Raw genomic sequence first — 14,876 nt, 5'->3', positions numbered from 1 at the left:
TTAGGATATGATAATCCCCAAATGTCCTTTATCTCATGGAAAGTGTTTGGTTGTTTCTGATGCTTCACAGTTCTCACTAAGGACATCCCCCACATCTTCGCCATGACTTTGTTTGAGGAATACATCTACTGGACCGACTGGGAGACTAAGTCCATCAACAGAGCTCATAAGACTCTGGGCACCAACAAGACCACCCTTATCAGCACCTTGCATCGGCCCATGGACATCCACATCTACCATCCGTATCGCCAGCCTGAGGGTGAGAGCATGAGTCGTGTTTGAACGGCGTGGTTCTGGAGGAGAATGGATGTTGGTGCACAGCCTCACACAACTGATCTGTACACACCCTACCAGTCAAGAGTTTGGACACACCTTTCCATCGAATGGTTTTCTTTATTTTCATGTCTATTTAGGCATCAAAATTATGAATGAAAACACATGGATTTATATAGTTAACAAAAAAAAGTGAAATAATTAAAAATATGTTTTATATTTTATATGTTTTATGTTTGTTCAAAGTAGTCACCCATTGCCTTGATGACTGCTTTGCACACTCTTGGTATTCTCTCAATGAGCTTCATGAGGTGCTGAGCACCTGTTGGTTAGTTCGCCTTCACTCTGTGGTCCATCTCATCCTAAACATCTCCATGGGGTTTAGGTCAGGTGACTGCAGAGGCCAGGTCACCTGACTCAGCAATCCAATCACTCACCTTCTTGGTCAGGTTACCTCGACACATTTTAAAGGTGTGTTTGGAGTCATTGTCCTGTTGGAAACAAATGATGGTCCAACTCTGCTGTACTGTGGTAGCCATGCTGGTTCAGGGTGTCGGCACCAAAGCCCACACACACACACACACACACACACACACACAGACATACTATCATCACATGGTGCGTTGTACAAAGACACCATAGTTGGAACCAAACTTCTAAAATTTGGACTCCTCAGACCAAAGCACAGATTTCCACTGGTCTTAGGTTCATTCCTTGTGTTTCATGGTCCAAATAAATTTCTTCTGCTTGTTACTTTTTCCTAAGTGTTGGTTTCTTAGCAGCTGTTTGACCATAGAGGCCTGATTCATGCAGTCTCCTCTGAACAGCTGATGTAGAGATGTGTCTGCTCCTAGAACTCTGTGTGGCTTTTATCTGGGCTCTAATGTGAGGTTCTGTTAGCTGTTGATTTCTGAGGCTAACTCATCCTCAGCAGCAGAGGGGACTCTTGGTCTCCCCTTCCTGGGCGGTCCTCATGTGTGCCAGTTTCAGTGTAGCGCCTGTTGGTTTCTGTGAGTGCATGTTAGGGAAATATATTGACAGTTTTTGCAATTTTCTGTCTGACTGACCTTCTGTTCTTCAAGTGATGAAAGACGGTCGTTTCTCTTTACTTAGCTGACTAGGTCTTGTCATAATATGAATTCTAACTTCTGACAAATAGGGCTGTCAACTGTGTAACTAACCTGACTTTTACACAAGGGATGGTCTCGATCCCATTAAGAAAATAAGAAAATCCACAAAAGGACCTTGACAAGTCACACCAGTGAAATGAAAATTATCTTTTAAAGCTTATTGAGAGGCAAAGGATTCGCAAAGCTGGGATCAAAGCAAAGGGTGGCTACTCTGAGGAATCTAAAATATAAAACATTTAGAGTTCTAGCACAACTTTTTTTGTTTGCAACATAATTCCATATACAGCAGCACCTTCAGATACAAGCTGCTCGACTTCCGAGTTATTTTAGATATGAGCTGTGGCTCCGTCTATATTGTCGTTTGTCATACAAGCAAAAATCCAAGATATAAGCTGTGTTTTGCTCCTAATTGTCCATCAGGGATAATTTTTTTCTAATCTGACAGCCGTAGTTCTGATATGAGAAAATTTCTCCAGGGTTTACCCATGAATTCCTTACAAGTATTGCAAAGTAAAGTTTCCAAGAGACACTCTTACGTATTTTTTTACTTATTCTTTTCCAGATAATATAAAATCTTAGCTGAGAAACTCGTTGGTGCCATCAGAGATTGAACTTTCACCTCTCTCCATCTCTTTGCCCAGTACTCAACCACCCCTGTCAGACCAACAATGGCGGCTGCAGCAACCTCTGCCTCCTCTCTCCTGGAGGAGGTTACAAGTGTGCCTGTCCCACCAACTTCTACCTGGCCAGTGATCAGCGCACCTGCATGTCCAACTGTACAGCCAGCCAGGTAAAGAGGCCGAGGGGACATCATCTGTGTGAATATGACTGAATGACCTGTGAGGCTTGTTTATTCTTACACAAGCTGACTGTGTAATGAAAGCTGGCTGGCAGCCCGATGCTAAATTGGTTAGCTTCTGGTTTTGTCAGTGTCGCTGACGCGAGGCCTGGCGTCACACGTTATATATTTTCTTGCATCACTGACAAACTGAAGACTCTTCCTCTGCCTGTTGCAGTTTGTGTGCAAGAACGACAAATGCATTCCTTTCTGGTGGAAATGTGACACGGAGGATGATTGCGGTGATCGGTCAGATGAACCAGCAGACTGCCGTGAGTGTTTTGAGAGAGATAATTAGACCTTTGTGTCACATTCCTGGAACTTCAAATGAAATTGAGTTGGTTAAATTCAGTGTGATCCTCACAAACTGTGACTCCTATTTTTCCCCCATGATAGCTGAGTTTAAGTGCAGACCGGGGCAGTTTCAGTGTGGCACGGGCATTTGCACCAACCCTGCCTACATTTGTGATGGAGACAACGACTGCCAGGACAACTCTGATGAGGCCAACTGCGGTATTTTTTTTCTTTTCAATGCATTTCACCCACAATTATTACCACACACATTTTATTTCTTGTATTTCTTGTATCCTCCCATCACCATATAACTTTTCCTGCTTCTCTCCCTTCTCATCAGATATTCACGTTTGCTTGCCCAGCCAGTTCAAATGTTCCCACCCGAGCCGCTGCATCCCGGGCATCTTCCGCTGTAACGGCCAGGATAACTGTGGAGAAGGAGAGGATGAGAAGGACTGCCGTGAGTAGAAGCTTTTCCATTTAAATTCTACTACATGTTCCGTTGTTTCACTTTTGATTCCAAATGTGTCGTTTCCAATCCTAGCTGAGGTCACGTGCGCACCCACTCAGTTCCAGTGTGCCATCACCAAACGCTGTATCCCTAGAGTCTGGGTGTGTGACCGTGACAACGACTGTGTGGATGGATCAGATGAACCAGCAAACTGCAGTAAGATTCTCTTTTTTTTTTTTTTTTTTTTTTTTGGTGTTTATTTTACTCGATCACTTCAATTGATGTTTAAATAACCCGATCAATCCTCCCTCCAGCCCAGATGACCTGTGGCGTGGATGAGTTCCGCTGTAAGGACTCTGGACGCTGCATCCCTGCTCGCTGGAAGTGTGACGGCGAGGATGACTGTGGAGACGCATCGGACGAACCGAAAGAGGAGTGCGGTAAGAACATTCTTTATTCCCAATGTGAGGATTAAGTTGGTCTTTTCCCCTTTATTTGACTGACGGTCACATTTTCTGTGACCCACACAGCCGAGCGGACGTGTGAGCCCTACCAGTTCAGATGTAAGAACAACCGCTGCGTGCCGGGCCGCTGGCAGTGCGACTATGACAACGACTGTGGGGACAACTCGGATGAAGACAAGTGTAGTAGGTTTCCCCTTTCTTACTTGACACTGTCAACATCAGTCGTCTCAACTCATCCAGTGTCACTCACACACATGCTCCCCCCTCCACCCCCGCCGCCTTGTCCTCTGCAATACTCGCATACTTACTTGCGCATACTGAGTCACTTGGTCAACATTAACATCCATTCACTGTCGTTTCTGATGCACCTCGCCTCATGTGATGTTCATTTCATTTCATACTGTCCCGTTGGCGTGAGCCAGAGGTAAGTCACTCCGCCCTCACCTGTGAAGCGCTCCCCTACTCTGCTACCTCCCTGCTACGTCTTTGCTTTCATGCTTCTGTCTTTCTGTGATCCCCTCTCACCCGCGACGGTCTGCAAACCTAAGCTCTTAATGTTTTCGAACATGTCTGTATTGTTTCTTTTTTGCCACTAGATGTCGCCGTATGAGGCTTTATTTGTTTTTTTTTGTTTTTTAGACAAAATGTTCACCCATTTTATATTTGAGGAAATCCATAAATATAAAATGGGTGATCAGTCCATTTAAATCAGTAGCATGAAAGTAAGATTCGACCTGTAGCATTGCCTCCTGCAGTCTTCCTGTGTGTCTTTTTCCAACCCTTGTCCTGTATTAAAACCCTAAATCCTACCTGCTGATGGTGTTTACTGGTGTGTGTGTGTGTGTGTGTGTGTGTGACATGAACCCGGTCCTCCTCTCCTGCAGTGCCTCGACAGTGTTCAGAAAGTGAGTTTGCTTGCACAAATGGCCGCTGTATTGCCGGGAGGTGGAAGTGCGATGGAGACCATGACTGTGCAGATGGATCTGATGAGGTGAAATAAATTTAATTCTATTAATTTGGACATTAAGTGAGACCTTTATGTGTTCAATAGCAGTCTGTTAATAAGCTGACCCTCGACTGTGTATCTATGATGCTTCTGTAGAATGGCTGTGATCTGAATTGTGACAACGACCAGTTCCAGTGTAAGAACAGACACTGTATCCCCATCCGCTGGTGGTGTGATGCCGATCCCGACTGCATGGACGGCAGTGATGAGGAGAACTGTCATAGTACTGGTATGTTAATGTCATTGCTTTTTTTTTTTAAATGCTGTTATTTATTTGTTTATATAACCTGGCCATGAATGAGTATTTCAAGTCAAATGATCCTCAAGTGATCTATCAAACAACACGAGTAGTAAAAAGCTTTTCCTGTGTCTCCCTGGTCTTTTCAGCTGGCCGTCTTTGCCCCATGGATGAGTTCCAGTGTAACAACACTTTGTGTAAACCCCTCGCCTGGAAGTGTGACGGAGAGGACGACTGCGGCGACAACTCTGATGAGAATCCTGAGCAGTGCAGTAAGGACAGCCTTTCTTGTCATGTAGATGTCTGTTTTATCACCTGCTTTCATTTCCTCTGCCCTCTTTAAAATCACTCGTGTCCTCTTTCTGTCTGGCTGTTAGGGAACTTCCAGTGTCCCCCCACCAGGGTGTTCCGTTGCCAGAACGACCGTGTGTGTTTACAATTGTCAAAGAGGTGCGATGGAGTCAATAATTGCGGCGACAACTCTGATGAACTCAACTGCCGTAAGTTTTTGGTTGTGAAATTGTCCCTTACTCAGCTTTAACTGAGAAAATCTCTGACTTGTGTTGGTTTTGTGTTTTGCCAACAGAGACCACTCCAGCTATTCCCACATGCGAGAAGGATGAATTCCTTTGCTCCAACCACAGATGCATCAGCTCCACGCTGCGCTGTAACTTCTTCAACGACTGTGAGGACGAAGGCTCTGACGAGATCGGCTGCAAGACAGGTGGCTGCGTTGAAACCGATTTCTAAATGCTTCAGCTGATCACAGATGTGTCTTTTCTAAATATTAAGCTCCGCCAAATATAACTGGATTCTGAATCGACAAACTCAAGCATGGTTTGTTCATGTTTTCTCTTTCAGACACTAAGCTAACCGACTGCAGGAGTAACAGGACTCAGTGTGGAGATGGAGACGAGGCCCATTGTGTCACCAACGGTACAGACTCCTTCTGCTCTTGCAAACCTGGCTTCCAGAAGATAGGACACCGCACCTGTGGAGGTACACGTTCACAAACACTGCACCCCTTACGATAAATACACTTAAACGTTTGAGGTGATTAAATATGATCCACTGGCTCATTATTTTATAGATAAGAATGAGTGTCTGCAGTTCGGAGTGTGCTCCCACATCTGTAACAACACCAAAGGCTCCTATAAGTGCAGCTGCCACAAGTTCTTCACAAGGATCCATGACACTTGCAAAGCTGACAGTGAGAACCAGCGCTGCCTGCTTTCCGTCTTTTACTCCTAGTCATGAATATTCTGAATTTTCATTTCACATCAACCCTTGTAACTTGGTTTCTTTTTGCCCCAGGCATGAATAGCAGTCGACAGATTCTCTACATCGCAGACGACAACGAAATCCGCAGCCTGGACCCCGGAATGCCCAACTGGCGGTATGAGCAGACCTTCCAGGGCGATGCCAGCGTGCGTATTGATGCCATGGACTTACATGTCAAAACCAACCGTATCTTCTGGACCAACTGGCACACCGGTCGCATCTCTTCCTACGAGCTCCCTGGACCGTCCTCATCGGCATCTTCCCCCAACTCCCACCGCAACCGCCGTCAGAGTGAGGGCAGGATCACCAATCTGCAGGTAAAACCGGTCGAATACGTGTGGAAGGATGAACACCGAAGCAGACAGATGGATGACATCTTTCTTTCTGTTCCTATCCAGATCAAAGAGCTGAAGATGCCTCGCGGTATAGCTGTGGACTGGGTGGCTGGAAACCTGTACTGGACCGACTCCGGCCGTGATGTCATCGAAGTGGCTCAGATGTCCGGCCAGCACTGCAAGACCCTCATCTCTGGCATGATAGACGAGCCTTACGCCATTGTGGTGGATCCACATCGAGGGTAAAAAAAAGGAGAACTGAACTCTATCAAGGTTAATGGCTTCTTCTGATGCTGACTGGTTCGTAACTGTGTGTTTCCCTTCAGCACCATGTACTGGGCCGACTGGGGGAACCATCCTAAAATTGAGACAGCCGCCATGGACGGCACTCTGAGACAAACTATAGTTCATGAAAACATCCAGTGGCCCACAGGTTGGTCCTGCGTTAACATTTAGATGTATCTCAATGAAATGAAAGCACGCATGTTCTTTCTGTGCTGCTCCGCGTGACGCATTCACAGCCTAATATCCACCAAGAATACCAGCTTTTCATCTCCTAGAAGTCATCGTGTCTATCTGTAAGACTTTTCCATTCTCTCTCTCGGCAGGTTTATCAGTGGATTACTTCAATGAGCGTCTTTACTGGGCGGATGCTAAACTGTCCGTGATTGGCAGCGTTCGTCTGGATGGTTCTGATCCTGTCATTGCAGTCGCTGGCATTAAAAACAGTTGAGTTCTTTGTAAACTCCGAACAAAAGTGTGAAGTGTGGTTTTGATTTGTGGATTTTTTTTAAACTGTTTTTCTTTTCTCTTTTTTTTCTCCCAGATTTGCTCCATCCGTTCAGCATAGATATCTTTGAGGACTACATATACGGAGTCACTTACATCAATAATATTGTCTTCCGGGTGAATAAGTTTGGTAAAGGTCCGATGGAGAATCTGACCACAGGCATCAACCATGCCACAGACATAGTCCTCTACCACCGCTACAAGCAGCCGGAGAGTGAGTGTTTGGTCATGAAACACGCCAGATTTAATTTAAGCAAATGTAAATCTCTGCATTAGTTTAAAAAAATATCAGTTTTTCTAAACTGATCCTTTATCTGTCTCTGCACCAGTGACTAACCCATGTGACAGGAAGAAGTGTGAGTGGCTATGTCTGCTTAGTCCCAGTGGACCAGTGTGTACATGCCCCAACAACTATGTGGCTGACAACGGCACATGCGTGGAGAGGCCCGCCCCCACCCAGTCGCCATTCTGTAAGTGTGCAGGAACGACAAACTACTTCTATTTAATCAAACTCGTGTGTGACGCGGTATTCCGACATGTTGCCTCATCACGAAATCACCCTTCCATAGCTCCCCCCACTGGGCCCTGTGATATTCAGTGTCAGAACGGCGGGAGCTGCTTCCTCAATGCCCGTCAGGTGGCCAAGTGTCGCTGCCAGCCCAGCTACACCGGAGAGAGGTGTGAGATCAACCAGTGCAGGGACTTCTGCGAGAACGGAGGCACATGCACTGCTTCACGAACAGGTAAGAGTCCAGCGTACACAACAGCTCTTACAGATACAACCCCATGCTCCCATATATTATAATGTCGTTACAATTATTTATGACTTCAATCTTGTACATTCCTTGAAAAAATTGTTATAATTACAGTGCGCCCTCGTGCCACACGCAATTGACGAATTCCGCGATAAAGCGAGAATTTATTTATCTTGTTATTTAAAGTAATTTAAACGTTTGTGAACCCTCCCAATACTAATATTAAACCACCTTCTATCTGTATTACCTTTTCCCACACTCTTATCGACTGTTTAAAGCACTTTTGTGTCTCACTGAGGTCCGAGACTCACAGAACCGAGCGCACTTCCGGATGCCGTCAGCCAATAGAATGCGCGTACGGTATCACGTGACTACCTAACAAAAATCTGCGATGTGGTGAAGTCGCGAGCGTTGATGCGCGAATGCACGAGGGCGCACTGTGGTTTAACAATGGCATCATCGTAAATGCGGAAAAAAACGAAAGCTAAGCGAGTTAAAATTATTTTCTTACATCTGCGTGAGTAGAAACATCTACGTTATGAAACATACTTTAATAAAGTGGAATAAAAGCAGAATTGTTTTTGTAGAAAGTAATTCTGGCCACTTATGGAAGCTGAACACACGCAGTAATGAATTTGGGATGAATTTAGATCCTATATTTCTGAAGGGACATGAGTGGTGGTGATGAATTGATGCACGTTTTATGAAAGCAGTTAGTTTAAATATTTATTATGTTCTAGGTGCTCCAACCTGCAGATGCCCAAAGGGCTTCACAGGACCCAACTGTAACCGCCACACCTGTCAGGACCACTGCCTGAACGGAGGAAACTGCTCCGTCAACATGGGCAACCAGCCCACCTGCAGCTGCCCGCCAGCATACCAGGGAGACCAGTGCCAGTACAGTAAGGAGCAACGCCGTCAATACCCTAACGTGTTGTTGTCAATGTCCCTGACAGTCAGATAGTACCGATGTAAACAAACCTTAAATATTATATTATCCTCAGGTATATGTGAGGGTTTCTGCCACAACGGAGGAACCTGCTTACAAACCTCCAACGGCACCAAACTCTGTCAGTGTTCCTCTCAGTACCTTGGACACCTGTGTGATCTGGACAAGTGTCAGTTCTGTGGGACAGGCAGATGTTTGACGTCACCCTCCAGCAAGGTTTCCTGCAGGTAGGTGCACATGAATATTTATGACATATCTGGTGAGCAAGATCGGACATCAGTCAATGCGTCTTGCGGGTGACATTGATGAATCGGTGCCTCATGGCCAAAAATATATGGGCGTGAGGGCCGGGCAGAAGAAATTGCTGATTTATCCATTATATTATATGTTTGTGTGTGTTTGTGTGTGTGTGTGTGTGTAGCTGTCCAAATGGTGAGACCCAACCCAGCTGTTACACCTGTTTGGACTACTGCTTAAACGGACAATGTTCAGTGGACACTCACACACTACTGCCTCAGTGCAAGTAAGAGATGACACCCACCAACTAATCATACACACCTTCATCTATTTTTTCATATTATCTTGTTAATTCTCGCTCATGACAGAGATCAGACTCTCATAATGGTGGATCAGAAAGCATTGAGTTAATTAGTGAACTTTCCAGCCTCATGTCCTCCCTTTTCTAACTATGGCTTGTGTCCAGGTGTCCTGTGGGATGGATGGGATACAGATGTGAAATTGCAGCGGCTGCTGTGGATACTTCTGCTTCCAGTGGAAGTGAGTCACGCTGGCGAGAACATCTTGTGAGGAAAACATTCACTCTGGTCCTGTTTGCTCATGTTTACCGATTCGCTTGCAGGCACTGCCTCCATTGTCGTCCCAGTGCTCCTGCTCCTGCTGCTGGCCCTGCTGGTGGTCGGTGCCATCTTGTGGTACAAGCGGAGAATGAGCGGGTGAGTCCTGCTTTCACACATCTCTGATCCAAACACCCATTTCTCATCTTATCCCCATACCTGTGTTATCTAGGTACTCACTTTCCTTTTGATAACCACCTATTTCCTGTCTCCCAGGTCTCTATGGCCGGGCAAATCTCGTTCTCAGTGCTCGCGGTAACTTGATAGGGTTACATGATTCATCTTGTCCCTCCCTTACCTGATATCCAATCAGATTGATGCTTTTTGTCAATCCATTGTCCATTCTGTCAGTCAGTGCAGAAATCTGTTTGTTTGTCTTTGCCTGCCATCTCCCATGGGGTTTCCCACCCAACAACACAGGGACCTCCTGACTTTGGTCTGACGTAGCCTTGCTACTGATGCACAAACAGTCGAACTGTTTTGTCCTTCCCTTTCTTGTTTACATGTGTACATGTAGGGCTTACACTGTGTGCTTGCGTATTGAATTCTACCACTGTGCATCTATGAGAAATGTTTATATGCTTGCAAACAAGTGAATATTTGCAAAGTGTAAATCCAGCATTCTCCACAGCAGACATGCTGCAGTGCATTCTCTGGGTTGAATCAAATGGCCTTTTGACAGAAGTTCATTTGACAACCTTCAATATATGTCGTCATGATTGTGTTGGTTGTACTGTATGTTGCTGGTGCTGCATCAGTACCTACCTTATATAATAAATTAGGATGCTTTTCCAGCCCCTGTCAACTGTTTAAGGGATCTCCTTAAATAATTCTAGCAAAGGTTTCAACCTGCTGCTGATATGGTTAATGGGTTCTTTAATCTGTCTGTAGTGCAAAGGGCTTCCAGCACCACCGAATGACAAATGGAGCCATGAATGTCGAGATCGGTAACCCAGCTTATAAGATCTATGAAGGCGAGCCTGAGGATGACGATGGGGATCTCCTGGATTCAGACTTTGCTTTGGACCCAGACAAGGTAAAACAGCTGAAAACATCCTTATGTGAAGGGACTATTCACCCATATCACAAAAAAACAAATTCATTTACTCCTAGTGGTGTTAGTAGTGTGATTTTATGGACCTAATTTTAAACATGTCTACTGAAACTTCTGTCATCAGTGCATGAGAGGAATGGAGCACTATTAACGCCTCCATGTCTTTGGTAGAAAGTAGTTCCAATCAAAGAGGTTTTATTTAGAACAACTGGGACGTTGTTTCTGAAAACAACTCTCATTGGTCTCATTGGTAGAAGTCTCAGGCAAAAATATGTCAAACGTTAACAGGGCTAGTAGAACCAGTGTCAATGACCAGTTTGAGGTGAAGCAACATAACAGAGAAACCACAGATATGTGGATTAAGAAAAGGAGGAAGGAAGAAGCCACATGGTTTGGGGGGGGGGTTCTGCTCCTGCAGAAGCAGCAGAGGGAGCTGAAGGACTTTTAAAGCCTTGTTCTACAGAAGTTTTCCTGGAGCCACTGACTATGGGTTAACCCACAGAACCACAGCTGGCAGTGACACTGCAAAGCTTCACAAAAAAAAACCCCCAACAAAAAACATTAAAAAACAAGACTTAAGACTTTCTGAAGCACAAAAAAGAATGAAATCCAGAATCTCCATGTGATCTTCTCTGATTTGCAGCCCACCAACTTCACCAACCCGGTGTATGCCACCCTGTATATGGGCGCCCACAACAGCCGCAACTCTCTGGCCAGCACGGACGAAAAGAAAGAGCTTCTCTCCCAGGGCGACGAGGACATGAGCGACCCACTGGCGTAGAGCTTTGCATGGACTGAACTCTTTCAACACTGCCCTGCCCAACCCAGTGCTGAGCCGACCAGCTCTCTCATCCTATGCCTTTATCAACTGAAAAGAAAAGCAACAAAAAAAAAAAGGAAAAGCGAGAACACTGTATAAAAATGTATAAAATGAAGGACTACTTTTTTAAGTGATTGCAGTATTATATTTTGTTCTTTGACGAAAAAAATCCTCTGGTGATGTAAAGAAACCATTTTATAGACATTTATTCAGTTCTTTTCAAGTTCGCTCACCACCTCCTCCCCTTCTCACAACTCCCCCTCCCCTCTCACGCATATAGCCACTACCTCTGTGCAAATGTAAAAGATAAGAGTTACAAAATGGCAGTGGAACAATTTTAATTGTTTTATTTTTGTACGAATTGTATAGGGAGAAAAAGAATATTGTTCCATCCTCGATGAGTTGCCAAGTCTTTTGTTGTCCGTGAACCAGAGGACCAGTGTCAGCGCTCACTGTGGATGCTTCCTGGACGCTGGTTCTGCTCCGTCTTTCATATTATGTGTAAATGTACGTTTGCTGCTGGAGGTCTAAAGGGAGACTGAGGCTGGGAAACAATTGTTCTGCACATGTACAAATGGAGGACACCACATTGCAGACGGCATCTGTTCTGTTGTCTCAAAGAACTGCGTTCAAGTGATTGTCTTTTACCTTCTTGCACAGACTAAAGTTATATATTTGCATATATATATAAACCTATTAACAAAGTGTCTTGAAAGTATACCCAGGAATACAAACATCAGTAAAAATAGCAGTCTTTACTTTTTAACTTCTTCTTTTTTTTTTTTTTAAGTCATTGTATAATTGATACGCTTATGTCAGCAATGAATGAGTCAATGGCAGTGTGTAAGTTGTGCGAGATGAGGACGATTGTAATAATCACATTCCAGGATGAGAAGTCTGGGATGGATATCCGTGGCCTTGGTTTAGCCTACTTGTAGGACACTTTGGAGAGGAGGCGGATTTTGTTTTAGAGAGTGAAGGCGAGTTTCTGTGAATCTTCCAGTCATCACTGAAAAACAAGCTGGGATGAGTTTTTAGCTGAGAACGGTCGTTTTAGCTTTTGTTCCATGTCTTTTGATTGTAAATGTACTTTCAGGAAAGGCCAAGGAAGACCGTGTGATGGTATGTACTAATATGGGAGGTTTTTTTTTTTCTTTTTTGTAATTGTATGTGATTACATGGACATGTGATTTAGGTTAATGCTCATTGTTGAGCGCATTCCCAGGAAGGGGACTGATAAGCTTCCTGATTTGCATTCCTTTTTTTTTTTTTTTTTCCTTTGCTGCTAATGCTAACCATCTATCTGTCAGTCAAAAAGGATTTTAGTCTTAAACGTTTTGCTCACTTTGTGTCTCACTGCTTTTAACTGAGCTTATCAGCCACACCTACCATATCACTCACTACATGACACACACACACACACACACACACATCCCGTCTCCGGCTCGTCACTTTTTAACAGTATTCACTTTTTTTTTCTTTTTTTTTTTACAACATTCTGTTAGATTCTCATCTGACCATGTAAATTAGAATAATCATTTTTCTTTTGGGGGACAAAAACCCACACGGATATTTGTGGTTACGATTGTTTTGTGATGATTCAATTTCTTTTTGATATCAGAAATTAAATGGATTTTTATAGTAGAAATGTACGGTGGCTCTGTCTGTCATTTGTCATTTGAAAAGAGAGGAATGGAGAGGAAAATGAATGCTTGTTATTTCCTGCTGGAGTACGTCAGAAATGAACAAGTATCCTTATAGAAAAATAAGAAATAAAACATGAACATGTAGTAATTGCTTGTTTTGAATGTTCCTTCATCAAAGAAAAAAAAAAAAAACAGGCCTTTGTCTCCGGAGGCGTAATGACACTCTTTGAGCTTTATAGCTACATAATTCATCTTGTTTATTTAACAGGAAGTATCATCTGTGAGTCAATAGAAAAAAATCATGGATCATTTCTTCTAAAAAGTAAAATTCTTGATTTGAATGTACAATATAAATGTCAACATAAGCGTTAGTGCCTCATACACTTTCTAGCCAAATTAAGTACAGTAGTGTAAAAAGCTCCCTTTGTGCCAATGCAAATTTTAAAAAATGCATCATCTCTAATAAGACAGGAGATTATTTTCTTTAAACAGCACTTCAAACTTAAGTCCTCAGGTATGGAAGCATCCTTCATCCAACATCACATCAACATCAGGTCAATGTCATCTGGGCCCTTGGAAACGACCATCCATATGGAATCTCCTTCATACATGTCACTTCCCAAATATCACTAAGTGTGACAGAAAGTGTTGTCAAAGCATCTAACATTCAGATTTAAGAACTAGTTGGACAAGTAATGAGTTTTAAGACATTGATGTACTAGAGAGGTAAATAAGTCATTTTTTAAAGGCAGTATTCCCCTTAGGTTGAGCTTCCCTTGAAGCAGGACATTCTAACTCTTGCATATTGTCAGGATTATAAGGATAATATTATATTACAAGTAACAATCCTTAACAAAAGATGTAAAATATACTAATCGTGGCTGATTTGTGATAAGTAACACTGTTTACACATAAAAAAGGCACTTAAGCAAAACACAATTAGACATTTGAGAAACATTTGGTTTGGCTAGCTTGTCAAAAAAAAAGAAGAAGAGCACTGATGGTCTTTCAGGTCTTGATAAGCAATAATATCAAGATATGATTGAATATGCTGACTTGTCTTAGGGTTAGAGTTAGGAAACACTTAATTCCGATATCGAAGACTTTCTGTGATTTACAGGAAAGTTTTGCGAGACAAACATCCCAGTAGCTGAGCTGGCATCCTCCGTTGGCTGCTTCCCAATCCAAGTCCTGCTATGACGTTGTAATCTGAGAAAATTAACGGTCCTAGGAATAAAATCCACATGTTGGCAGGCACTTGATAGTGAAAACGCAGCTCTTCCTTCTTTGCGGTCGGCCGGTTCTCGACTCACCTCATCTGTCTTGTGTTTTGTCCTCGGACTTGTCTGCCTCTTGAAGGCAGCAGAGCGGGGAAAGTCTTGTGTTTGCAGCGAGACAAGAGTGACCCATTGTGCTTCTGTAATGATGCCTGCTCACTTAAAGTGGCTGTAAAGGGCCTCCATAAATAAATAAATTACCCAGCTAAAACAGAGGCTCTGTCCTGTCCCTTTTTTTTTCAGTCTTTGTGATCTGCAGCCTCAGGGTTGAGATAGACCATTGGGACACAGAGAGGAAGGTTATGGTAGGAAGGGAAGTATAAGTGACAATAAGTTTAGGGTCTCTTCCAACCGCTCCGGATCAGCGCATCGGCTCGCAGGAAAGGCTGGCTTCTGAGATCTGTGAGTAGGCATGAAAAGAG

At 43.7% G+C, this 14,876-nt stretch overlaps 2 protein-coding genes across 5 annotated transcripts in view; one reads left to right on the top strand and one right to left on the bottom strand.

Moving 5' to 3' along the window:
* lrp1ab (low density lipoprotein receptor-related protein 1Ab) overlaps positions 1 to 13,183 on the top strand; it is an 86,019-nt gene extending 72,836 nt beyond the window's left edge. For both annotated transcript variants that reach the window (XM_068325929.1, XM_068325921.1), the window contains 29 exons: positions 71 to 259; positions 2,045 to 2,193; positions 2,420 to 2,513; positions 2,638 to 2,754; positions 2,876 to 2,995; positions 3,080 to 3,202; positions 3,301 to 3,426; positions 3,517 to 3,633; positions 4,335 to 4,441; positions 4,553 to 4,685; positions 4,844 to 4,966; positions 5,072 to 5,194; positions 5,281 to 5,418; positions 5,556 to 5,693; positions 5,785 to 5,904; positions 6,009 to 6,292; positions 6,374 to 6,552; positions 6,637 to 6,743; positions 6,919 to 7,038; positions 7,137 to 7,313; positions 7,429 to 7,569; positions 7,669 to 7,842; positions 8,595 to 8,756; positions 8,859 to 9,030; positions 9,225 to 9,326; positions 9,507 to 9,580; positions 9,663 to 9,756; positions 10,549 to 10,693; positions 11,355 to 13,183. In XM_068325929.1, the coding sequence (XP_068182030.1) occupies positions 71 to 259; positions 2,045 to 2,193; positions 2,420 to 2,513; positions 2,638 to 2,754; positions 2,876 to 2,995; positions 3,080 to 3,202; positions 3,301 to 3,426; positions 3,517 to 3,633; positions 4,335 to 4,441; positions 4,553 to 4,685; positions 4,844 to 4,966; positions 5,072 to 5,194; positions 5,281 to 5,418; positions 5,556 to 5,693; positions 5,785 to 5,904; positions 6,009 to 6,292; positions 6,374 to 6,552; positions 6,637 to 6,743; positions 6,919 to 7,038; positions 7,137 to 7,313; positions 7,429 to 7,569; positions 7,669 to 7,842; positions 8,595 to 8,756; positions 8,859 to 9,030; positions 9,225 to 9,326; positions 9,507 to 9,580; positions 9,663 to 9,756; positions 10,549 to 10,693; positions 11,355 to 11,492 (3,986 nt within the window). In that variant the 3' untranslated portion in view covers positions 11,493 to 13,183. The remainder of the gene's footprint in view (positions 1 to 70; positions 260 to 2,044; positions 2,194 to 2,419; positions 2,514 to 2,637; positions 2,755 to 2,875; positions 2,996 to 3,079; positions 3,203 to 3,300; positions 3,427 to 3,516; positions 3,634 to 4,334; positions 4,442 to 4,552; positions 4,686 to 4,843; positions 4,967 to 5,071; positions 5,195 to 5,280; positions 5,419 to 5,555; positions 5,694 to 5,784; positions 5,905 to 6,008; positions 6,293 to 6,373; positions 6,553 to 6,636; positions 6,744 to 6,918; positions 7,039 to 7,136; positions 7,314 to 7,428; positions 7,570 to 7,668; positions 7,843 to 8,594; positions 8,757 to 8,858; positions 9,031 to 9,224; positions 9,327 to 9,506; positions 9,581 to 9,662; positions 9,757 to 10,548; positions 10,694 to 11,354) is intronic.
* Positions 12,303 to 14,876, bottom strand: part of fmnl3 (formin-like 3) — a 31,147-nt gene continuing 28,573 nt past the window's right edge. For all 3 annotated transcript variants that reach the window (XM_068325940.1, XM_068325949.1, XM_068325958.1), the window contains one exon: positions 12,303 to 14,854. Coding sequence is in view for 1 of the 3 variants with exons in the window: in XM_068325949.1 (XP_068182050.1) it covers positions 14,790 to 14,854 (65 nt within the window). In the remaining 2 variants the exon portion in view is untranslated. The remainder of the gene's footprint in view (positions 14,855 to 14,876) is intronic.

Source organism: Antennarius striatus, chromosome 2, assembly GCF_040054535.1.
Source record: "Antennarius striatus isolate MH-2024 chromosome 2, ASM4005453v1, whole genome shotgun sequence".
NCBI classification, from domain to species: Eukaryota; Metazoa; Chordata; class Actinopteri; order Lophiiformes; family Antennariidae; genus Antennarius; species Antennarius striatus.
Note: the sequence above shows the minus strand (reverse complement) of the source record. Positions and strands in the feature narration are given on the sequence as shown.